The sequence below is a fragment of the Oncorhynchus nerka genome, linkage group LG22 (assembly GCF_034236695.1).
Source record: "Oncorhynchus nerka isolate Pitt River linkage group LG22, Oner_Uvic_2.0, whole genome shotgun sequence".
Taxonomy (NCBI): Eukaryota; Metazoa; Chordata; class Actinopteri; order Salmoniformes; family Salmonidae; genus Oncorhynchus; species Oncorhynchus nerka.
Window position 1 is genome coordinate 40,006,434 of NC_088417.1, and position 26,036 is coordinate 40,032,469.

A 26,036-nucleotide genomic window follows, 5' to 3' on the forward strand; every position below is an offset into this window, starting at 1 on the left:
TGGCATACACTATCTTACACTGCCCCAGTCAAACCCAACACTCATTCCATGAATGGTTATGTCATAAGGTAATTAAATGGTTGTGTTTGACTTTAAGACATGTACAGTATGCGTGACCCATTGATTGCATGGTGTGCGTGTAAAATGCGATGGTACAGGGAAATAGATGGAGAATGAACTCCTAACACAGCTCTGCCAGAAGTGATTTAACTTCAGAAAGAGCCATGAGGTTCTACTTAAATCACCCCAGTCACACACACACACACACACACATTCACGCATGCATGCACAGGCACAAACACAATGTTTTGTTATGTTCTTAAAACTGCATTGTTGGTTAAGGGCTTGTAAGCAAGCATTTCACTGTTGTATTCGGCGCATGTGACAAATAAAATGTGACTTGATATACACGCACACACACACACACACACACACACACACACACACACACACACACTGCAGTGGATAGTAGCCATGTTATGGGCTCCTGACCAATTCTGCTAATTTGTGTGTTTTTTTACGCTGATCTTAACTTTTTTTTTTGTACATAATGTCTCCCACATCATTTCCTATGAATTTCCTATGAAAACAGCTTCTGGACATCAGAACAACGATCAGTAAACTGGATTTGGACGAACATTTCTACTTCAACGCGTTGGCAGCTCTGGGCGTTCTGCTTACTCCAGACCAGACCCTAATCCATGTGACTTGAAAGAGGCAGCAGCGGCGAAAGAGAGGCAGGTGAGGCGGTGCCCTGACGAGACTACGTCGGCAAGCAAATAGACCGCCATTGCCCTCTGTTCTATTGGCGAACGTGCCGTCACTGGAGAACAAACTGGATGAGCTCCGTTTGAGACTATCCTATCAACGGGACCTGAAAAACGGTAATATGATATGTTTCTCAGAGTCGTGGTTGAACGAGGACATGGATAATATACATCTCGCTGGTTTTCTATGCATCGTCGAGACCGGACTGCAGAATTTAGTTTTTTTTGTTTAGGCTTTTTTTTTTTCTCTTTCTGACGGAGCCGCACGGTGGCACCTGGAGGAAACGGCCTCTGTGCCGTTGGCTCACCGATCTGAATCTGTCTATTCTCAAGACTAACAGCATGTGTCAGTGGCTAACTCAAGCTCTCCTTTAATAAATGAGTGAGAGGAAATCATGATTGTCTGTCTAGGAGATTTAAAACAAACCCTTTAAAGGGAGGAGGTTGTGTCTCTTTGTTAACAACAGCTGGTGCTCAATCTCTAATTTAATTACATTTTTTATTTAACATTTATTTAACTAATGTTAAGAAAGTCTTGAGTTTTTGCTTGCCTAAGTTAGAATACTTCATGATAAGCTGCAGACCATACTATTTACCAAGAGAGTTTTCATCTACATTTTCATAGCTGTCTATTTACCACCACAACCATGGTCTATTTACCACCACAACCATGTTGGCACGTTTTACCTCATTTTTACCAACATGTAACCTGTGCAACTAGAGGAGACAAAACTCTCGATCACTTTTACTCCACACACAGAAACACAGGCAAGGCCATTCCTCGCCCTCCCTTAGACAAATCAGACCATAGTTCTATCCTCTTGCTTCCTGCTTACAAGCAAAAAATCAAAAAAGTACCAGTGAAGTTGCTCAATACGGCACTGGTATAATGAAGCAGATGCTAAGCTACAGGACTGTTTCACTGTTTTCATCTGCTAATATTGAGGAGCTTACCACATCAGTCACCGGCTTCATTAATAAGTGGATTGACGACGACGTCCCCAAAGTGACTGTACATATACAGTTGAAGTCGGAAGTTTACATACACCGTAGCCAAATACATTTAAACTACATTTTTCACAATTCCTGACATTTAATCCTCGTAAAAAAATCCCTGTTTTAGGTCCGTTAGGATCACCACATTATTTTAAGAATGTTAAATGTCAGAATAATAGTAGAGGGAATTATGTATTTCAGCTTTTATTTATTTCATTACATTCCCAGTGGGTCAGAAGTTTATATACACTCAATTAGTACTTGGTAGCATTGCCTTTTAAATGGTTTAACTTGGGTCAAACGTTTCAGGCAGCCTTCCACAAGCTTCCCACAATAAGTAGGGTGAATTTTGGCCCATTCCTCCAGACAGAGCTGGTGTAAGTGAGTCAGTTTTGAAGTCCTCCTTGCTCACACACGTTTTTTCAGGTCTGCTCACAAATTTTCTTTAGGATTGAGGTCAGAGCTTTGTGATGGCCACTCCAATATCTTGACTGTGTTGTCTTTAAGCCATTTTGCCACAGCTTTGGAAGTATGCTTGGGGTCATTGTCCATTTGGAAGACTCATTTGCGACCAAATTTTATGACCACAACATGATGCTGCCACCATGCTTCACGGTTGGGATGGTGTTCTTTGGCTTGCAAGCCTCCCCCTTTTTCCACCAAACATAACGATGGTCATTATGGCCAAACAGTTCTATTTTTGTTTCATCAGACCAGTGGACATTTCCAAAAAGTACGATCTCTGTCCCCATTTGCAGTTGCAATCCGTAGCCTGGCTTTTTTTATGGTGGTATTGGAGCAGTGGCTTCTTCCTTGCTGAGCGGCCTTTCAGGTTATGTCGATATAGGACTCATTTTACTGTGGAAATAGATGTTGTACCCATTTCCTCCAGCGTCTTCACAAGATCCTTTGCTGTTGTTCTGGGATTGATTTGCACTTTTCACACCAAAGTACGTTAATCTCTAGGAGACAGAACTCCTTCCTGAGTGGTATGATGGCTGCGTGGTCCCATGGTGTTTATACTTGCGTACTATTGTTTGTACAGATGAACGTGGTACCTTCAGGCATTTGAAAATTGCTCCCGCGGATGAACCAGACTTGTGGAGGTCTACAATGTTTTTTCTGAGGTCCTGGCTGATTTCTTTTGATTTTCGCATGATGTCAAGCAAAGAGGCACTGAGTTTGAAGGCAGGCCTTGAAATACATCCTCAGGTACACCTCCAATTGACTCAAACTATGTCAATTAGCCCAACAGAAGCTTCCAAAGCCATGACATCATTTTCTGGAAATTTCCAAGCCGTTTAAAGGCACAGTCAACTTAGTGTAATTATACTTCTGACCCACTGGAATTGTGATACAGTGAATTATAAGTGAAATAATCTGTCTGTAAGCAATTGTTGGAAAAATTACTTGTGTCATGCACAAAGGAGATGTCCTAACCGACTTGCCAAAACTATAGTTTGTTAACAAGTAATGTGTGAAGTGGTTGAAAAACTAGTTTTAATGACTCCAACCTAAGTGTATGTAAACTTCCAACTTCAACCGTATACCCCAACCAGAATTTATGGATTACAGGTAACATCCGCACTGAGCTAAAGGCTAGAGCTGCCGCTTTCAAGGAGTGGGACAATAATTTGGTCTCTTTTAAGAAATCCCACCACTACATCTGACGAGCCACCAAACAGGCAACGCATCAATACAAGACTAAGATCGAATCCTATAACGCCAGCTCTGACATGCGATGGGATGTGGCAGGGCTTGCAAACTATCATGGATTACAAAGGGAAACCCAACCACGAGTTTGCCGAGCGACGCAAGTCTACCAGACAAGCTAAATGCCTTCTATGCTCGCTTCAAGGCAAGCAAAACTGAACCGTGCATGAGAGCCCCAGTTGTTCCGGACGACTGTGTGATGTGTAGCCGATGTAAGTGAAACCTTTAAACAGCTTAACATTCGCAGACGGAATACCAGGACGCGTACTCAGAGCATGCGCTGACCAGCTTGTAAAAGACTCCAGTCACTCAAGCCATAGACTGTTCTCTCTGCTACCGAAGAGCAAGCAGTACCAGTGCAGCAAGACTGGAACCAACAGGAACCTGACCATCTTCTACCCGCAAGCCATAAGACTGCTTAACAAGACTACTAAATACCGTAGCTAATCAAATGGCTACCCGGACTACGTGCATTGACCCTTTTTTGCACTGACTCTATGCACACACACTGGACTCTACCTACCCACACACACACACACAAACACTGCATTACACCCCCACATAACATGCACACACATGCATACTGATGACACACACTCATACGCACACATACTTTCACACACGCTGCTGCTACCATCTATCCTGTTGCCTAGTCACTTTACCCCTACCTATATGTACATAGCTCAATGACCTCATTCCGCTGCACATCGACTCTGTTCTGGTAATCACTGTATATAGACATATTATTTTTTACTTGTTATTGGTTATTCACTGTGTACTTAATCCTCATGTCACTATTTCTATGTTTTATTTAAAATGGTCTATTTTTATCTATAATTCTGCATTGTTGTAAAAGTACCCGTAAGTAGCATTTCACTGTTTAGTCTACACTTGTTTCATGCGAAGCGTGTGACAAATACAATTTGATTTGACACACAAAGGCTGAATCCATGACCTATCATTGGTAACAAAGTGTAATGTTTTGAGTACACTATTGGGACTAAAACTTTGCTACACTCTGGCCAAAACAGCTCCAACAACGTAATGTCAACATATACAGGCACGGTGTACTGTGTACAGGCACTGTGTACAGTTGATGTATTGTTCTGGAAGACTGTAACATGGTCCAAAAATACACAAGGTCAAGGTTGTGTTCTGCTGCACTACCCAAGTTGACCACAGAAAGTCAAAGATGGCGTTACTCCTGTGCAACAAAAACTAAGTCGACTACCACTGTCTGTTAAAAAAAAGTGGTCTCTGCTGACCTGATGTCATAGAGAAAATATAGTGGTTACTAAAAATAAAAATGGAGATGTTCGCATGTGTGTAGATTTGTACGAGCCAAAAAAAACAGTGATCATTGACAGTTAGCCACTTTCTCACATGGAAGATCTCTTCGCTGAGCTACAAGGCGCTACTATGTTCTCAACCATTGATTTGGCTAGTGCCAACTTTCAGGTCCTCCTTCATGATGAGAACTCACAACTGCCTTTTCAGATTCCGTCGGGTCCTCTACAGTTCGGCTAGCCAAAATATCATGTTGTCCCAATCACTGAACCTGAGTTAGTGGCCCTGCTATCCACTGGGCTTAATACACTGTCAGTGGCTGAGTTCTCCTCCGAATCTGCTACATGCCCAGAACTGTGTGTTTTACGCAGCCAGATTGAAAAAAGCTGGCCCAAAACGAGGAAAAATGTTTCCCCAGATCTGGTATCTTACTTTCCCATTCGGGAGGAACTCTCTGTACAAGACGGATCAGTGTGAGATGGTCCAAACCGTCTGCTAGTGCCCATTAAACTGCGTCACAGACTGGTTTCACTAGCTCATGACAACCACCAGGGAGTCGTCCGAACAAAACAACGGCTCTGTAAGCTCTACTGGTGGCCTGGAATGGACACGTCTGTACAAACTAAAATATCAACATGTCAACTCTGTCAGACAAATGACAAAACTGCAAAGGCGCATGTCACGCCTCTCCAGCCTATTTCCCTTCCTGAAGGTCCATGGCGAAAATTTGGAATTGACATTGTTGGTCTGTTTGAAACTACCCCAGCAGATTGTCGTTACGTAATCACCCTCGTGAATTACTACAGTAAATGGCCTGAGGCTGTGTTTACCAGTAATGTAACTACCCAGACTATCATTAAATTCTTAACTGATTTGTTCAGACGCTACGGAAATTGCTACGAAATCGTAAACGATAATGGTGCCCAATTCACTTCGAAGGAATGGACTTCATTCCTCCATGACAGAGACATTAAACACTCCAACGTGTCTATGTACTACCCACGGGCAAATGGTGCGGTGGAACGCTGGACCCGAGTTCTAAAAGACTGTTAGCAAATGGCAAACAGAGTCCCTCCGTCTCTGACAATGCGTGCGTACTAGAGTGCGTGCCACACAAGAAAAAGGGAAATCCTATACGGACGACAAAACAGGGGAGTGAAACAATCGCCCATCGAAGAGGGAGATCATGTGCGGGTAAAACTTCCCTTTCATGTCAAAAAGGGTGCACCAAATTACAGTGCGCCACGCAAAATTATCCAAACAAAAGGACCAAGCACATACAGTGGGGCTCAAAACTATTTAGTCAGCCACCAATTGTGCAAGTTCTCCCACTTAAAAAAGGTGAGAGAGGCCTGCAATTTTCATCATAGGTACACTTCAACTATGACAGACAAAATGAGAAAAAAAATCCAGAAAATCACATTGTAGGATTTTTAATGAATATATTTGCTAATTATGGTGGAAAATAAGTATTTGGTCAATAACTAAAGTTTATCTCAATACTTTGTTATATACCCTTTGTTGGCAATGACAGAGGTCAAACGTTTTCTGTAAGTCTTCACAAGGTTTTCACACACTGTTGCTGGTATTTTGGCCCATTCCTCCATGCAGATCTCCTCTAGAGCAGTGATGTTATGGGGCTGTTGCTGGGCAACACAGACTTTCAACTCCCTCCAAAGATGTTCTATGGGGTTGAGATCTGGAGACTGGCTAGTCCACTCCAGGACCTTGAAATGCTTCTTACGAAGCCACTCCTTTGTTGCCCGGGTGGTGTGTTTGGGATCATTGTCATGCTGACCCAGCCACGTTTCATCTTCAATGCCCTTGCTGATAGAAGGAGGTTTTCACACAAAATCTCACGATACATGGCCCCATTCATTCTTTCCTTTACACGGATCAGTCGTCCTGGTCCCTTTGCAGAAAAACAGCCCCAAAGCATGATGTTTCCATCCCCATGCTTCACAGTAGGTATGGTGTTCTTTGGATGCAACTCAGCATTCTTTGTCCTCCAAACACGACGAGTTGAGTTTTTACCAAAAAGTTATATTTTGGTTTCATCTGACCATATGACATTCTCCCAATCTTCTTCTGGATCATCCAAATGCTCTCTAGCAAACTTCAGACGGGCCTGGACATGTACTGGCTTAAGCAGGGGGACACGTCTGGCACTGCAGGATTTGAGTCCCTGGCGGCGTAGTGTGTTACTGATGGTAGGCTTTGTTACTTTGGTCCCAGCTCTCTGCAGGTCATTCACTAGGTCCCCCCATGTGGTTCTGGGATTTTTGCTCACTGTTCTTGTGATCATTTTGACCCCACGGGGTGAGATCTTGCGTGGAGCCCCAGATCGAAGGAGATTATCAGTGGTCTAGTATGTCTTCCATTTCCTAATAATTGCTCCCACAGTTGATTTCTTCAAACCAAGCTGCTTACCTATTGCAGATTCAGTCTTCCCAGCCTGGTGCAGGTCTAATTTTCCACCATAATTTGCAAATAAATTCATTAAAAATCCTACAATGTGATTTTCTGGATTTTCTTTTCTCATTTTGTCTGTCATAGTTGAAGTGTACCTATGATGAAAATTACAGGCCTCTCATCTTTTTAAGTGGGAGAACTTGCACAATTGGTGGCTGACTAAATACTTTTTTGCCCCACTGTATGTTCTTGATGACGTAAAGACATAGAATTCATTGCATCTCTCTCTGTGTCCTGAGCAGGCCACGCTATAAAACGGTGCAGCTGATTCCCAAGTGTCCTTGCACTCACAACAGAATATTCAAAAGGAGAGTGAGAGGATGCACGGCTCGGCTAAAGGACTACATTCAGTAAAACCTGAAAGATTGTGAGTACAGTAATTGACTGCTAAAGTGTCAATGTGATATTCTGATGTTACTGTCGGTATGGTTACTATAGTGTGCGTTTTAACAGTGTTATTATTCTGTGCTTTGTATAAAAATAACTGTTAACTTGAAGAATTGTGGAATGCTTTCATTGGGTTATTCTTAGAGAGAGCTTTACTTTCACAAGTGGAAATATGTGTTCTGCTGCACTACCCACAGTTACCACTAGAGACATACAGGTATTTTATTCTACGTATTCTGACACAGAACGGAAGTACAACGAGAACAGGATTTCAGATAGGGAGAAGAAGAGTATGCATGTGCTGATGATGTATGCTGTGATGAGCTTCCCGAGTAATCTTACCCTTAATTATACCCATTGTGTATTCATGTTACTGAGCCTACTACACGACAGTCTGCTCCAATGTTGCAGATGTTCAATGTTTATGCCAGCAGCATACCCCCCTGCATCCCACTGCTGGCTTGCTTCTGAAGCTAAGCAGGGTTGGTTCTGTTTGGTCCATGGATGGGAAACCAGATGCTGCTGGAAGTTGTGTTGGAGGGCCAGTAGGAGGCAGTGATTGGGGAGATTTCCCTGTGTAGGGCGCTGTTTTTCGGGTGGGATGATAAACAGGTGTCCTGGCTCTCTGTGGTCACCAAAGATTGCATGGCACTTATTGTAAGAGTAGGGGTGTTAACCTTGGTGTTCTTGATAAATTCCCAATCTGGCCCTCATATGGTCACTTAATCATCTCCAGCTTACAATTGGCTCCTTCATCCTCACTCCTGTAACTGTTCCCCAGGCTGTTGCTGTAAATGAGAATGTGCTCTCAGTCAACTTACCTGGTAAAATAAAAAATGTGGGGGCCAGATAGAACCACGAGGCCATAAAAGTGTTGAGCAGATTCTTGGGCTAGTTCATAGGAAGCAGGTTGAGAAAGTCACAATGGACCAACTCTTTTACTGCCCAGGCGAACACACATCAGCCAAAGTCATCACTACCTTGGCCATATCGCTCAGTAACAGGGCCATATGGAGAGCTGACCTATTATACCTCTTTTACTATGGCATCACTGTAGTCATGTCCTCACAGTTTAGCCAATTACAGACAACTTCCTGCTTCTGGCAGCATCCCAAATGGCACCCCTATTCCCTTTATAGTGCACTACGTTTGAACTGGGCAATGAGCAGAGGCTTGCATTCCCATGTGACCTCATGTTCTGTTACTTTACTCTCCCACTGTGGTGTTGGTTTGGTTTTGATGGTTTCTGGTCAATCTGGAAGAAGACACTTTTTGATTTGGGGGGTTTTAAGGTTAGGTTGTAATAAGTAGCTCTGTCATTCAGTGGAATAATGACTTGTGGTTTGCATAGTGACACTAAAACCAGTGTGGTCTGTATTATTGGTTGGATCAATACTGTAGCTTCTCAAGTGGTTTATGTCGTTTTCAGTCAAGTGTCTCTTTAGGCAATGCATAAACCAGAGAGAAATAATTGTGTTTCAGTGTCTCTTGGTGTGAAAGTAAGGAAGTGAGATTCATTCAATGGCATATAAGTGGTATTAAACTCTTACCCCTAAAGAGGCAGAGAAACTTCCATTATAAATACAGCGTTGCCTTGGACACAAATGACATCCGAAAGGTTAAAAACCAGATGAGAGTCATTTCTGAGTCGTGAGTGGGAGTACAATTCCACACAGACACATTTGAGTGACAGGAAACCACATGGACAGTGATATATGACCAAAATATATGTGTTTTTTCTCCCAAATCCTGAGAAATGTACAACATCAACAGATGAACATGCAAAGGAAAGCAGGCACCGCCAATCAAAGCGATGAGCTGTATTCTGAGGGCTCAAACAATAGAGCATCTCCTGTCTGCCTTGCTGTATCGTGGGTGATGGAAGTTTGATAGAGTTCCCCTGGGTGGCCTACCACATCTGTGGCTGGAAGCGGGGGAGTGGCCTGTCAGTTGCCATGACAGCAAGCCATTCACTGCAGTTAGTTGAACAGGAATAGCATCTCCACAAAGGGATTCCAAAACCTGCGCAGACAGACAAATGCCATTCTGGAGAGTGGTACGCTCTCCGACCGTCAAACACTTGTTTAACCAATTAGAGACAAGGGATTCAGAGCAGACATCTGACTGACAGACATTTGGGCCTATGATCTGCCAAGTAAATAGCACTTACTGGAACAAACTCTAATCAACAACAGACAAAATGGTATTCAAATTAGTTTGGTATCCGTGAGGACTTATAAAACAGTCTTAAAAACAATGTCCAAGCCTTATGTATACAGTCCAGGTCAATGACCTTTAAGGATAATAATTGGTGAAAAAGACGGAACAAAACTAACCTCACAAGTCTGTGAAGTGGAGCGCTGCTCTACGTGCGTAAGGGGTCTACTCCTAGCCAATGACAAAGCCGATGAGGCCTGACCAGACTGTGCTCTCTTGTTGTTGAGGCTGGCATGGTTGAGTTATGGTCTTACAAGTGGTTGACCATGTTAGTGTGAGGTCCAGCTGTTGAGAGCTCTGACTAAGATGAGGAAAACAATCCCAGCTAATGCCAAACTTTCTGACTTATGCCATCTCTTATTATGAAAATGGTGTTTCCTGTCATCATTGCTGTAAACTCACCCTTTTGCATTAGCAGTGGTGGGATAAGCAGATTAAGCAAAAGTAGGTATACTGGGTTCAGAAAAATGCCCTCAAAAATAAAATATGACACCACTTTCTCTGCGTCTCAATCTTGGCAACGTCTGAAAATGTGATAGTCATTATGGGTTTGACTGGGATTTGGACCAGAATGCATCTGTTCTCCACTACAGCTCCACTTTTCAAAACCAGGAAGCAGTAGGTTGATCTTGGCAGCTGGCTGGGTCAATTTCTTTCTTTCATTAAAGTTTCAGACTTCCAAAAACAGTCTCAGGATTTTTTTATTGGTAGGCTATGCTAAATGAGTAGAAATTAGAATCCCCAAATTCATCATTAACATGTGTGGGGTTTAGGGAGCCTGGGGTCTCTAGAACATTCAAAACAAACACACACATACGTATGCACACAGACACACACACACACACAACCCCCTCAACCCCAACAGACACATACACCTTTAGCATGAAATCCTTTTAAAGAGGCATGGTTGTCTCCAGTACAGCAAGCGTGGTCTCTGGAACAAATTACTGCCTGCTTGCCAAGTGTAATATACTCCTTTTCATAGGAGATCTTAAAGGTACACAGGTGGCCTGGCAATGGACTCTACTTAGTCTGTTATTTTAAAGTTCATATTTAACCAGAGAAAAACCTCTAAAAATGCTCTCAAGAGGAGGCCATTTTGAACCTAATTCAAACATGAGAAAGTGTACTACAAAAACAACGTGGGTCAGCCCAAGGACATGGTGGGATATTATGGTGTGTGTGTGTGGAGGTTGGTGGGAGGAGTGATTAGGAAAACAGAGATTATACATTTTGGCAACAAAATAAAAACAAGGTTGAAAGTTTTTCAGAGATGTGGCACCCTTTTTCTCATGTACAACAAAAATGGACGCCAAAAACATTGGAAGAAACTTCTCTTTTTCTCCGTCAGAATTAAACAGTAAATATTGTGAATTTAGGAGTCAAAGTGGGGGTTTGGCACACGGGTGAACTGTGATGTTTTTGCCAGAGTAACACATGTGCTGGTGCTTAAACCTTATTTTCATTTCATTCTGCAATTCAGTGACTTTGGTTCACCTGTGTGTGAGGAAAACAGCCTCCCACTACACACACACACACACACACACACACACACACACACACACACACACACACACACACACACACACACACACACACACACACACACACACACACACACACACGCCTGAGGAGGCTGGTGGGATGGAACAAAGTCAAGCATGTGGTTGTGTATCAGTATCAAACATATGGAAACCACATGGTTGACTTTGTTCCATTTATTCCATTCCAGCTATTACAATGAGCCTGTCCTCCTATAGCTCCTCCCACCAGCCTCCTCAGGCGCGTGTGTGTGTGTGTGTAGTGGGAGGCTGTTTTTCTTCACACACAAATGAACCAGAGTCACTGAAATATTGAATTGCAAAATGAAACGAAAATAAGGTTTAATTAAACCTGTTAGGGCTAGCCCTGAATACTGCCCCTTCTGGAGGAATTCGGCACCCATATAAACCATGATAAATTTTTGTCAAAAGTTGCTAATATATGCAATTAAAAAATGTTATCGAATAGGAAACACTCTAAAGCTTATACAACCGTTTAAATTTTGTCTCTAGCTAAAGCAGAAGTCTCAGGGCATGCATTCTCCCAAAGTCTCTCTTGTAATGGGAAAAGTTGCCATCACTTTGACGTCATTGTATACACACTTCCCAAAGAGCTATAACCATGGAAACACGTTCTATGTCTTCAGCGTGAAGCCTGCTTTCGATGAGGCCTGTAACTGTGAGAATCACGTGCTCACGAGACGTTCAGCGTGACCAAACGTCCCGGTGACGCAAAAAAAAAGTTTCACCAATGGGAGATTGGATATTTCTCTCTCTTTCTCCCAGGACAGACTGAACAACGTGTGCTAATCTGTTCGCCCTCACGATTGCTGTAGACCTTTATAACATGCTAAGGCTTAATTATAAACATAGTTTGACAAGTTTACTCGAAATATAATGTATACTTTCGACGTTTTGGTGCGCAGCCACTTGAAATTTGCATACATTTCGACCGAAAAGTGTCTAGTTTGAGAACGGAAAGACACAGACTTGCAAACTGAACGCTAACTTGGTGAGTATTAACCCTTCCACGTCTTCTGAAGCAAGAACAGCCATGGTAAGGGAATATTTACGTCTTCATTTTGGGTTTCTGCCGACTCCATGATAGAGGAGTCAGCATGCTAAATGAGAGCGCCGACTCTCTATTATAGCCTAGTAAACGCCAAATGTAACGTTAAAAATAATTGTAACATAGCAATTGCATTTAGAAGAAGTTTATCTTGCCATACATATGTAAAACATGCATATTTAGTCAAAGTTTATGATGTGTATTCCTTGTTAGCTGACGTTATCTGCCGGAGCTATTTATTTCTCCTGACATTGCAGTAGCATTTTTTGAACGATGCATAATTGTAAACAGAGATTTATGGATATATATTGCATATTATTGAAAAAAAAATGAATGTACTGTGTAACATGTTATATTACTGTCATCTGATGAAGATTTCAAAAGGTTAGTGAAATTATTTTTCTTTTAATCCTGCGTTTGTTGATTGCATATTTTTTCCTACTTGGCTAAGCTAATGAGGTATGTATGCAGTGGTGGTTGGACATAAATATGTGCTATGTTTTCGCCGTAAAACATTTTAGAAATCTGACTTGCTGGGTAGATAAATAACTTCTTTATCTTTCATTTGAGCCATTTTTCAAGCGATTCTGTGGAGGTTAAATATTTTTAGGATTATTTCTTGCGTTCCCTGCGCCACATTACAGCTCAGGGGGGGTGAGGTGAGTTCCCAAAGGGGAACTAGTAGCTCTAACAGGTTGCACGTGTTACTCTGGCAAAAACATCACTGGTCATCCATGTTCCAAACCCCCACATTGACACCTAAAATTCACAATATTTACTGCAAGAATATGAACAACATTTTACAGGTTGCTTTATTGCATGGTTGAGCAATGAACATAAATAGAATAAAGCCATCTCCAAACTGCCTGAATAGAACCAAAGTACAATCAAACTGTACTACAGGCCAAAAGCATGCAAACGAAAAGAGAACAGAAACAACAGGGAGGGAGAGAAAATGAACATATCCCTCTCCCTCTACTCCTTATATAGCCCAAACAAACCTCTCAAATTCAGAAAAGGTGGTAAGCACATTTAAGACATTCCTTCACAACAATAATGGGTAAACAAAATCTCTTTTAACAGAGAAAGAGCAATATGGGGACTGGGGTTTGTTACTGCAACACCACAGCTTCCGTAACAGAAGAACCACATAAAAGTGCATTCCACTCCTTCATAGTGTTGCCTAACACGACATAGCATCGGCAGATAATTAATGACACAGCTTAATTAATTGGGATCACTGGGAAAGATCCAGTGGCATACTATGTCTCATTCAACGTCAATGTCATTCGATATTGAATTCACTTATTTTCCCAACCTCACCAAGCATGGGGCTGGGACACTCATAAATGTTCTGTGGTGGGTGAGGATAGGAAGAGGGTGAGTCAGAGGGGTGAGGTTGAGGTTGGGTAGGGGAGGGGTACGTGAAGTGCGTCCCATGCCAGCCAAACCCATTGGAGCGAAACCACCAGTATGGCTGGTTATGCTGCTGCTGCTGACAAAGCTGGGCCCGGGCCCGACTCCAGCACCACACCGCAACACTCTCCTGGAATATACCTGGCCGTGCCGACCGGGAGTGAAACCATAACAAGTTCAGGAAACTGATCAGCACACTCTGGGTTTAACGCCGTCAGCAGGATGCCTGGCCTGACTCCTCAAACCAAGATGTTTGAGAGAAGCAGAAGAAGTCTGCTTCAAAATGGCACTCTAATCCCTTTATAGTGCACCACATAGGGGATAGGGTGCCATTTGGGACTCATCTGAAGAGAAACCCTCAAACCTCAAGCCTCAGATCTCAGGTGTCCACCCACCATGACAAAAAATTACTTCTCTACATGTGCTCCTCTGACTGTTCCAAGCCTCTACCTGGACTGGAGAGACAGAGCTCACTCATCCACGTCACTAACTGACAGCAGAAGATATGAAAGTAATGATGCCCAGGTTAGTGGTTGAAGTCCAAGATGGCTGACGGCTCCTCAGGCCCATGACAGATCCTACTTTATTCCAGCTTTAAAAGAGTCTGTGGGGGTTCGGCCGAACAACAGAGTCCATTTTTTCCCCCTCCTCCTAATGACCTTCCTACGTCAACCCCCCACAGAAAAAAATTGTCAGAAACTTTGAGGACTGGGGAGGTAATTTTGAGCTGGCTTCAATTTGGCAGAGGAGAGACTGATGGGAATACCATACGAATTCACTCAGCCCATATATATATATATGTGAGAGAGAGAGAGAGAGAGAGAGAGCAAAAGGAGAAAGTGAAACAGGACTATATCTGTTGAATATGTATCCGTGCGTAAACCCAAGGCCATATCCTCTCAGCTTCTTCTGACACAGAGAGAAAGAGAGAGAGAGTTAAATGGTGACTCCAGACATATGTCGCCAATTGGGTCAGGACTTCACCAAAAGCACATAAACACATTTCAACATGTGGTCACAAAGTGTTAGTAGGACATGTGTGTTGATATTACACCTTCTTGCTTTTAATACCACGATCCCAAGTTCTTCGTGCCGGAAAGAACGCCAGAGGTAAGCCTGAGTTCACTCTGCTCTGTCTCACTCTGAAAATACAGCCATCTTGTCCTGAAAGAGTTAGGATATGCTGAGAAAAAGAAGAAAAAGCGTTTGGCTCGATGCTCTGCGAATTCTCTACCTGCCTTACGGATCAGCCTGCTGTTCATAAGAACATTGGGACTACTAGCGCCAGCCGCTGTCTGGAATTCCCAAGCGAGGTTAAACGGAAGGACATACTGGAGCAGGAACGTCTGATAAACAACTTGAGGCAGGCGAGTTAAAACAAAATGGACAGAGGAACTTTCATAACCATCCGTTTAATTTTCAGTAAGACATCGTATTGTAAAATAAACCACTAAAACTGTCACATCTACATGACACTAATAGCCAAGATCGGGATTGTCCTATAATAACATGTTACCCACATTTCCCATATTTACAGTAACACCACCCCTCATCCCCACCTCTGGCCCTACGATTTTGAGGACATTGTCCCCAGTTTCACCAGTGCAGCAGTGGAAAAGCCCTATTTAGGTATTTTGGGGGGCTAGTGTAGACAGTTTAGACAGTGTAGACCAAGAATCATAGCTGAAATCACAAAAGTCTGTGTCTTTCAGCCAAACACCGGGGTAAAGTCTTATAGTGGAAATTCAGTAAAATGCCCTATGCTGGTTGAGACACCTCGACACCCCTCTCCATTGAGTCTCCATGGTGGCATCTCTACACAGGGGGCACTGGTTCCATGTAGCAGTGAACAAGCCTTTTCATTAAAATTGCACATTGCACTACGGGGCATTAATACTAAAGCTAGGCATAGAGAAAAAATAAATGGTTCAAAGTTCAAAGGTTACACACGTCGCACTTAAAAAACAAGGCTATACACTTTGTTCTGATCATCACGCAGATAGTTCTGTTGCACAATAACAAATCCAGAGTGAGGAGGTGGGACCAATAAGAGCAGAGCAGGCCAGGCCAACAGCTGTCATTGTCTGCGTCCGAAATAGAACCCTATTCCCTTTCATAGGGCTCTGGTGAAAAGGAGTGCATTATATAGGGTGCCATTTGGAACGCAAGTCCATGAGTGGAGGGCTGGCTGGGCTCGCGGCGCAGGCTACTCACACGAAGACAAACAGGACGCTTCCTCTCGGGTGACACTGTGATGAGAGAGATTGTGGTAAAGCACAGTTTGAGCTCGTCTCCGCTGGTGCTGGGGTCAACATCGGGGACCACTCCCTCCATCCCTTCATCCCTCCATCCTTACTGATGGACCAAGTCATTCTGGATTGGAGTAACTCTCTCCAGAGAGAGAGAGAGAGAGAGAGAGAGACAGAGAGGCTCCCAAATCCCTCCTTAGATCAACAGTACAATGGTGCAGTACTCTCGCTCTCTAGTTCTCTCGTTCTCTCGTTCTCCATCCCAGGGGGTGTGTTTCTGTCTTTCCCATTTCTTCTCTTTCCCTCTCTCGCTTTGTCTTTATGTGTATGTGAGTTTGAGAATGTGAGTGTGTAAGTATGTGTGTGTATGCATGTCTATCAGTGAATGAGTGTATGTGTTTATGAACTGGTGACCTCCTGACCCCATCAAGCTGTGAGTGCTGCTTTTGGTACGGGCTAAACCACAAAGGCTGTCACCCAGAAAAAGCTGTTATGTTTAACCCCGCACGGTCCCAAAGGCAGTGAGTAGACACAGCTCATACTGCCTTCTGTCTGTCCTGAGATGTAAACAATGGCTACATAACAGCTGATCCTCAACACGGGGGCCCCTCAGGGGTACATGCTCAGTCCCCTCCCGTACTCCCTGTTCACCCACGACTGCGTGACCAGGCACGACTCCACCACCATCATTAAGTTTGCAGACGACACAACAGTGGTGGGCCTGATCACTGACAACGACAGCCTATAGGGAGGAGGTCAGAGACCTGGCCGGGTGGTGCCAGGACAACAACCTCTCCCTCAACATAACCAAGACTGAGGAGATGATTGTGGACTACAAGGAAAAGGAGGACCGAGCACGCACCCATTCTCATCGACGGGGCTGTAGTGGAGCAGGTTGAGAGCTTCAAATTTCTCGGTGTCCACATCACCAACAAACTAAAATGGTCCAAACACACCAAGACAGTCGTGAAGAGGGCACGACAAAGCCTTTTCCCCCTCAGGAAACTAAAAATATTTCGCATGGGTCCTCAGATCTTCAAAAGGTTCTACAGCAGCAACATCGAGAGCATCCTGACTGGTTGCATCAATGCCCAGTATGGCAACTGCTCAGCCTCCAACCGCAAGGCACTACAGAGGGTAGTGCGTACAGCCCAGAATATCACTGGGGCTGAGCTGCCTTGCCATCCAGGACTTCTACACCAGGCGGTGTAGGAGGAAGGCCCTAAAAATGGTCAAAGACCCCAGCCACCCCAGTCATAGACTGTTCTCTCTATTGTGTCTTTATTACTGTTGTTATATTTATTTACTTATCTATTGTTCACCTAAAACCTTTTTTTAACTTAAAAATTGCACTGTTGGTTAGAGCCTGTAAGTAAGCATTTCACTGTAAGGTCTACCTCCACCTGTTGTATTCGGCGCATGTGACAAATCAAATTTGATTTGCATCGCAAAAGAGACCCTACAGTATTCCCTATATAATGGCACTGCTTTTGACCAGGGCCCATGGGGAATATGGCACCATTTAGGACGCATGCAAAGTATCACTTGATGATGATGAGAAAGATTGACATTGATCTCAGTTGGGGAGTGGGAGTAAAGAGAGTGAAGAGAGTTGTGTTGTACTCACCGAACCGCTTGTATCCAAAAGACTGTACTTCCTCCTCGTCGGCAAAATCGTCTGTGGGAATAACAACAGATACACGTGTGTTAGAGTGAGGTCCAAGAGAAAAATCACACACAAGCACGGCAACAAATGAACAGTGTATACTCCATTGGTTCCAGAACAAATGCAATTGATATTTATTTTGAATATAGTGCCGCAGTCACACACTGAAACCCACTGCATAGAGTAATAAGCATGTCAGGAAACCTTCGTACGCTGTGTGTCTGCATCCCAAGTGGCAGCCTATTCTGTGTATATTGCACGACTTTTGGTCAAAGTCCTATGAGGAATAGGGTACCATTTGGGACTCAGGCAGAGGTCAGGACAGAATGTTCTCCCAACAATTGTTCTGTTACTACTCTGGCTGAGAGACCTTATTATAGAAATCAAGCCTTTAAAGCCTCAACTATCACACAAAGTAAATCGCAAGATCCTGAAGGGACCGTTTCCATAATTATTGGCACCCTTGATGAAGATGAACAAATAAGAATGTATAAAACAAATACGAGGGAAATTATATTATTTTATACTATTACAATTGCTCGGAGAAAAAGACTTTGTTAAAAAAATCTAAAAAAGATAGGTGTCAAAATTATTGGCACCCTGTTTTCAATTCTCTAGCACCCTCCTGTGCGAGGATAAAGACACTGAGCCTTTTTCTAAAATGATTTATGAGACTGGAGTACATGTTGGGAGGGATCTTAAACCCTTCCTTCATACAGAATCTTCCCAGATACTTGATATCCTTCATCCGCTCTTGTGGACTGCCCTCTTCAATTCAAACCACAAACCACATGTTTTCAATGGGGTTCAAGTCCGAAGACTTAGATGGCCATTTCAAAATGTTTATTTTGTGGTCAATTAACCATTTAGCTCTATTTCCATGTCATCTGACCATAGCACCTCCTGGAGTTTGATAAACGGCATTGGCACTTGGATTGGAACCGGTGCTATGGCCCCGCACACCAGTAGAAGGTTTGGTGTTGAAAAGCTTATGCAGAAAAGTACCTCATACCTACAGTTAAATATGGAGGTGGATCTTTGATGTTATGGGGATATTTTGCTTCCACTGGTCCTGGGGCCCTTGTTAAGGTCAACGGCATCATGAACTTTACCAAGTACCAGGACATTTTAACCAAAAACCTGGTTGCCTCTGCCAGGAGGCGGAAACTTGGCCGCAAGTGGATCTTCCAGCAAGACAATAAGCACTGATCAAAATCCACAAAGAAATGGTTATTTGACCACAAAAATCAACATTAGGGCTCTGGTCAAATGAGGTGCACCATAGCGAATAGGGTGCCATTTGAGACACAGACTAGGTAACCAAATGGATACAGGACACCAACAGGCATTTGTGGCAGCCAGGATACTACACAAATGCCTTTCTCTATAGGAAGGATTAATAGGCCTTACTCAGCACTGAGCTTTATCATCGTGGTATGTCATGGAGGCTATAACTCCCCATCAAGTGCCTCTCTCTGTGTGGGAAGGAGACAGGAGGACTCCTGTATAAGCCACAGGCTGCGGTTTCTCTGGGTTGTTGACCGTAAACCCTAATTCAACTTCGCTACACTACACTAGAACCCAGCGCAGGTCGGCGGCAGAGAAAGAAGAACATCACTCATAATGGCTAGCAGATGTACACTCTTGGGGGAAAAAAGGTGCTATCTAGAACCTTAAAGGGTTATTTGGCTGTCCCTTTAGGAGAACCCGTTGAAGAACCCCTTTTGGCTCCAAGTAGAAACTTTTTGGGTTCTACCTGGAACCCAAAATGGTTTTCCTACGGGGACAACCAAAGAACCCTTTTGAAGAGAGAGGCAGTGTCGTCTGAGGGCAGTGTGAGGGGGAGGGGGAGGGAAGGGCGACAGGGGTGGGATATGTTGGGTGTGGCGGTTATTATAATTAGCAAATAATGACGCCACTGCTTAGATAAATTAAGAGACGCTCACTAACACAAACTCTATGACCCTGGTTGCGTCCCTAATGGCATCATATACACCCCAAGAAGATGAAGAGGTACATGAAGAGGTTCCTGTGTGTGATTAAAGCACCTGTGTGTGTTATCTCTTGGGCTGCTTTGTTCCCCTCTAACCGGGGGCATTGTCAGTGAGTCACAAACCAGTGAAATACGTAGAGCCAGGTCACTCTCTTTCATGGTCTTTCGAGTATGGTTCCCGGGGGATCCAGTGGACTACTACCATGTGGAGATACTACTACCCTCTCTGGAGCCTATGTGAACCAGAGAGGGTGCCGAGGTTCAGCATGGACCCAATGTTCCCTCTCCTCCACCTGTGGGATACTATTCAGCACCAGGTGGGGCCGCATCCCTAGCAACCCAGCACGTGGATTGTTCTTCTGCGTTGGAGTGCCGGGGAGTTGCAGCGCCGTGGACATCGCTGCATTTGTCATAGTGTGTGCAGGAGTCCCGTTTTGCCCATGTTGAGAGGAATATACAGTCTTCTCAAGTGATACTTCGCAGCAGAGGACCAGATCCGGGGCTTCCTCCTGTCAGGGGAGCTATTCCCAGCGGTTTGCAGTGGAAAGCATGGGACAGTCATACGGGGGACAGCAGCAAGGGGTTGTCTTTTTAGGCCTGTCACCGTCGCCAGATGTGACTGTGACCATCTGGTGTGACTATAATGCCTCTCCAGCCCCGGCAACAACTGAGAACATGTCCTCGGCCCCCGCTGGTCCTCATGAGTTGCCTGCTATGGAGACTAAGCACACACAAGATGTAATTCCCCATCCCCCCTCCACTGCTGTGGAGTCTGGGAGAGTCCTCTCCCGTGCCCGGGATGCGCTTCCAGTAGCATTGCCACATGGTAGTAAGCCTATATTGCTGACTGGACTCTAGTCCTCACAGCCACCGGATCATCAACAGCCAAGCTACCCGGAAAGCCATCGCCAGCGGCCCTGTCTGCCTCTGACTCTCTGCCTGTCCCTGCACTAGGGGACCCTCCAGCAGCACCGGACCTGTCTGCTGCTACCTGGGCCCATGGGGGGACCGAGCCACAGCACTGTCACCATCTACTGACAGTACAGCTTCACCTGACAGAACCACAGCCCTGGGTCCGGTTCTGTGTGTTCAGGATTCCCCTGCCTAGCGTGTACTGCCTGACCCAGCTCCAGTCCTGGACCTGCTGCCTCTGCACTCAACCACCAACATGACTGTGGGGGTTGGATCAGACCTCACCGGGGCCAGCCCCCCAGACTTCACCCTCCAGTGTCCTATCCCAGGGGAACAACCTATTCCCGCTCCTGGCTGTGATCTTATTCACCACCTGCCCTGGTCTCACCAGCACTGCCTCCTGACCTGGGGGACTTGCCCACCTCTGTGGGGGAACCACCGCCGCACCTACTCTCCACTACTGGGGCATGGCCCGCCTCTGTGAGGAAACCCCCACCCAGCACCTGGACTTGTTACAGTGGGCTGGCCATACTCCAAAGTGCCACCCGCATGGATGCCTTAAATCCTCTGTTCCCTGGCAGCTCCTGACCTGCAGCTGATGGAGTGACTGCATGGAATAACTACATGGGGTGGCGGGGAGCACCACTACTGACATCTCCGGCAGGGGAATCCTTCCCTTTTGTAAATATGCTGCACATATTTTAGGGGTGGCTTTTACAGAATCTCCTGCCGAGGGTGTTACATTTCACTGTTTGTGTGAGCTTTTGTTTATTTGCTTTCTGGAGCCACGCTGTCTGACTCACCCATTCTCACTCTTTCTTCCCTGTCATGTGAGAGATCAATATCTCCTACAGCTCATGGCTTCAGCCAATCGAACAATAGCCATGTGTCTCACCCTAGTGCACGCTCTAGCAGTGCAGTCTCTCCAGGCACAGATTGGCTAGCCAGCCTGACGCACGCTCTCCAAGGGAGTAAATATTGACTAAAATCTGAACTGTGTTATTCCAGTCTGTGAGTGTGGGTGGATAGAACACAGGAACTTTAATCACACACAGGGATGCGTGAACACAGAAAACATATCCATGTTCATCTTCTTCTGTGTGTGATTAAAGTTCCTTAGTGTGTTACCTGGGGTGGCAGGTAGCCTAGTGGTTAGAGCTTCGGGCCAGTAAACGAAAGGTTGCTCGGTTGAATCCCAGAGCTGGCAAGGTAAAAAGCTGTTGTTCTGCTCCTGAACAAGGCAGTTAACCCACTGTTTGTAGGCTGTCATTGTAAATAAGAATTTGTTCTTAACTGACTTGCCTAGTTAAATAAAGGTGTGAAAAAATAAAAAATAAATTAAAAAAAACTCTTGGACTGCTTTATTCCCCTCTAACCGGGGAGGGTGTCAGTGAGTCACAAACCAGTAAAATACGTGGAGCCGGGTTGCTCTCTTTCAACTACTTTTGACCAGAGCCCTAGCTGCCCTGGTCAAAAGTAGTGCACTTTATAAGGAAAGGTGGCGCCATTTGGGACTCTGTGTCTATGATAGAGAGATGACTACACACTAAAAAATGAGGGTTCTATGTGGACCCATAATGCCTCAAAGGACCGTTTGAGCTCTACCGTGGTTCTTTACAGTTCCCAAAAGGGTTCTTTGCTCTTTTAGTGGTAATTAAAATGTAGGGGCTGTGGCTCATTAGAATATTTTGGTGGTGTGGCTTGCTCACAGCTCTTTTTGTGCGACCGTGAGTGAGAGTGTCATTCCAGTTTATGCAATGTGTTGTGTTAGGCACCATACATTTTATATGATTGTGGCAAGTGATTGCGTCTTGTAAAATACTCATGTATGGCCTTGTGTCAATTGGGAATTGTTTAATAAATCAGTCTGTGGTTCTCAATCTAAATTCTCTCCTCAGGGACCTGCAGGTGTTCCAGACATAGCTCACTTGATTAAATGTGTCAGTTAACTCAATAATAACACCTAAGGAATTTGAACAATATAATATGGCTGACCAGAATCAAAAACACTGTATGGTTATTCTACAAAGAACATTTCAGATTGAGAAAGGTTCCTTATAGAACCATTGTCCCTAAAGGTTCTGTGAAGAACAATAAAAAGGGTTCTATATAGCCCCAACAAGGGTTGTAACCATAGCGGAACCTTTTTTTGGTGCAATATAGAACCTTTGTTAATGGTCCTATATAGAACCTCAGGCAAAGGGTTCTTTATAACACCATACAGGTTCCATTTAGAACCTAATGAGCATTGCTCTGTATTGCACTTTCAAAAAAGGGTTCTATATAGCACCAAAAGAGTCCGCTATGGTTACAAGACAAATAACCTCTATCTGGTACTATTTAGAACCATTATTTTTCATGTGCATATGAACATACTGAATGACGTGTCCCATTGTTCCTCGATCACTTCTGAGAGACATATGAGATGAGTCCCCATCTATGGCGTCATTAGGTCATGTGTCACAGGGGTAACAAAACGTTGGTGTCCCACAGGGGAGTTAACTTTTTGTAAAAATGCAATAGGCTGCATTAGGTCTATACATGGAATCATAAGGAGAGAATCAAATCAATGTAATACACCTCCCTGCCTAAAATATATTAATATTTCCCTTTGAATAACAATTGTGCACACGGTCTTATTGTTAGTACAGGCTAGAACAAAAGCAGCACTGATATACAGTATATCACAAAGGACCTAAAGTAACCAAACAAAAACAGTTACTCAATCAATGCACTACTATAGAGAATGATGCGACTGGCGGAGAAAGGCCAAGTCATTTCACAATACAGCTGAATTCCACACAACAAGCACTTAATCTCATCCAGATGTGCAACACTCAGGCACATATACATAATTTATCGAAACCATTTTTTGGGCTACCACTTCAAACTTCTAAAAAACTATTTTAAAGATGAACAGAACCTTGCATAACACATACTGTACCTTTCATGGCGTTGTATAAATCGGTTAGGAGTGCAGAAGAGATGAGTCGCTATGTCACTTTTTGTTCATCTCAAAATTCAGTCCAAACGAGCAGGTTTGAATCAGTTGCTGGGAGAACAGCAAACTAAACGCTCGCACAAAAAAGTTCCGATCATCCAAATTCAGAATTTGAGGACTGCGCACGACCGTAAAATGTTAATCTCGAACATCCCGTTAGAATCCCATTGTTCCGTTATTTGCCCACACTGTTGGATAAAATCTGGACAGAGAAAGTTAAATTTCCCCGTATTCGTAATATTTTGTGTTGCGCTGGAAAATGCACCCGTGACTTTTGTTAGGTTATATTAAATATGGCTCTTTCCAGTGTGCAGCGCTGACCACAATCACAAACTCACAAACATTTTAGAGCCGAAGGAAGTCCCGCGTCTGCAGCTCCGTTCTACACACCCCACACACTCCTCGCTCTCCTTAAAGGTGAGGATGCCTTTCAGCGCAAACTGTAGGATACCTTGAGAAACTGCTGGCAAGAGATTAGATTACTGGGTGAAAAATCTGGTACCCATTAAAGACCATTTCAAAGGGGTTGGGCAGGGGGGCTAAACCAACGTCACTGGACCTGCCAGCGACTTTAATGCATTGTGTTTTAGATGTTGCATTCTTTCTCACTTCAAGTAGGATTTTGATAGGCTGTTAGACAACATATTTGGAATGTTGAATCTCCATGCATGCTCTCTCTTGTATGCCTTACAAAAAAAGATTGCCGTTTTGAAACTGCCATAAAAGTGCATTAACTGCAGTCTACTGTGGTATTTCGAAACAGTACTTGCAGAATAACTGCAGTGACTATTATCAAAATTGGGAGAAGTTATCACATACTGCACTCTAACTGCAGTTACACTGCAAAATTACTGCAGTAAAAAAGTTGTTATTTTTGGATGCAGTATTTGTAGCATACTGCAGTGTAGTGCAGTTATACTGCATTCTGACTGCAAACTTTTTTCGTAAGGGATAAAGTTGTAAAATGTCTCCACTACTACCAATGACTATTATCACATTTGGGAGAAGTTATCACAGCTGGGGGTGTGGAATGCCATACCATTTCATTCAGCCTAATGGGAACCCAAGCATTGAACATGCCCTCTCTGGTTTGTGGCCCCTGAAACCTCTTTGCCCTGCAGAAGCAGTCCCACTGATCAAAGACACATGATTTTCTCAGGCTAATTAGCACATCAAAGCCGCATGTTTTACTGAGTGTCAATGGGATACTACTTCTGGGGCGGCAGGTAGCCTAGTGGTTAGAGCGTCGGGCCAGTAACCGAGCTGAGAAGGTCAAAATCTGTCGTTCTGACGTCATTGTAAATAAGAATTTGTTCTTAACTGACTTGCCTAGTTAAATAAAGTTTACATTTAAAAAAACACACAGCTTTTCTGGTTGTCCCAAAATAATAGACAGTTACCTACATTTGGCTCTTACGTCCACATTGAACAAAGTATCTAGTGTCTGTGTGTGTGTGCAGTACGCTCCCTTGGTGTTCACCCTCAAGCTGATCCTCTGGTACGCACTAAGTCGCAATTTGATTCTACAAACAGATCGATCTCTGACAAAACAGGCAAGGTTGACTCGACTCTGAGTCCTGTAGAGCTCTGATCAAACGTAGTGCACTACATAAGGAATAGAGTGAGATTTGGGACTCATCCTTCTTCTCTTTGGATAACGGAGCCCATAACCCAGACTAACCCAGGCTCAGTGTTAAGGGCTTGGCTTATGACAGTCTGGAGTGTATCAGATTCCAAACCTGCCTGAAATAATTTTAGGGGTCATCCAGTGTTTTTCTTTTGGCTGCAAAACTGTTGTTTTACTATCGGCCATAATTGCAGCTGCAGGCTGGTATTAGGCCCCAGGTAAAGATCAGAGTGGCAGGTAGTCTGTAGACCAGACTCCTCCTGGGCCTCTTTCAGAGGTTGGGACCTCATTTGCTGGGTCAGGGCTCTTAGCAGTACAGAGGGTTCATATTAACTTGGCTGGAGATAGATACCACATAGGCGCTATAAGTTCCACATTCTTCACTAAGTTAGCCAAGGAACGTGCTCTAACACCCTGGACCAGCGCTAGATTGTCACATGATCAGAATTATATAAACATGGTCAGAAAGTGAAAAGCAAACATCATTCACACGCACAGACCGACTCACACAGAAACACACACGCACAGAGCTGCATGCATGGTGGCTATTGAGGCGCCTGAGTGAAAGGAGGTTCCCTTTCAGCAGGTCACTTCGTTTAACATACTGTGGGGAGTCAACAATCAATCATATACACCTGTAGAAAACTGAAATTACGTCCAACGGGCCAATGGATGCCAAGCTTTTGGTGGCTCGGCATCCATGTTGTAAATTTGGGTCCTGGT

The 26,036-nt window shown here is 44.0% G+C and overlaps 1 protein-coding gene across 1 annotated transcript in view; it reads right to left on the bottom strand.

Annotated features, from left to right (window-relative positions):
* Positions 1-24,230, bottom strand: part of LOC115105161 (collectin-12-like) — a 47,919-nt gene extending 23,689 nt beyond the window's left edge. Inside the window, exons 1-2 of the mRNA XM_029626841.2 lie at positions 23,630-24,230; positions 17,742-17,792 (exon numbers count right to left, since the gene is read on the bottom strand). Of these exons, the coding sequence (XP_029482701.1) occupies positions 17,742-17,792; positions 23,630-23,636 (58 nt within the window). The 5' untranslated portion in view covers positions 23,637-24,230. The remainder of the gene's footprint in view (positions 1-17,741; positions 17,793-23,629) is intronic.
* Between the last annotated feature and the right edge of the window lie 1,806 nt (positions 24,231-26,036).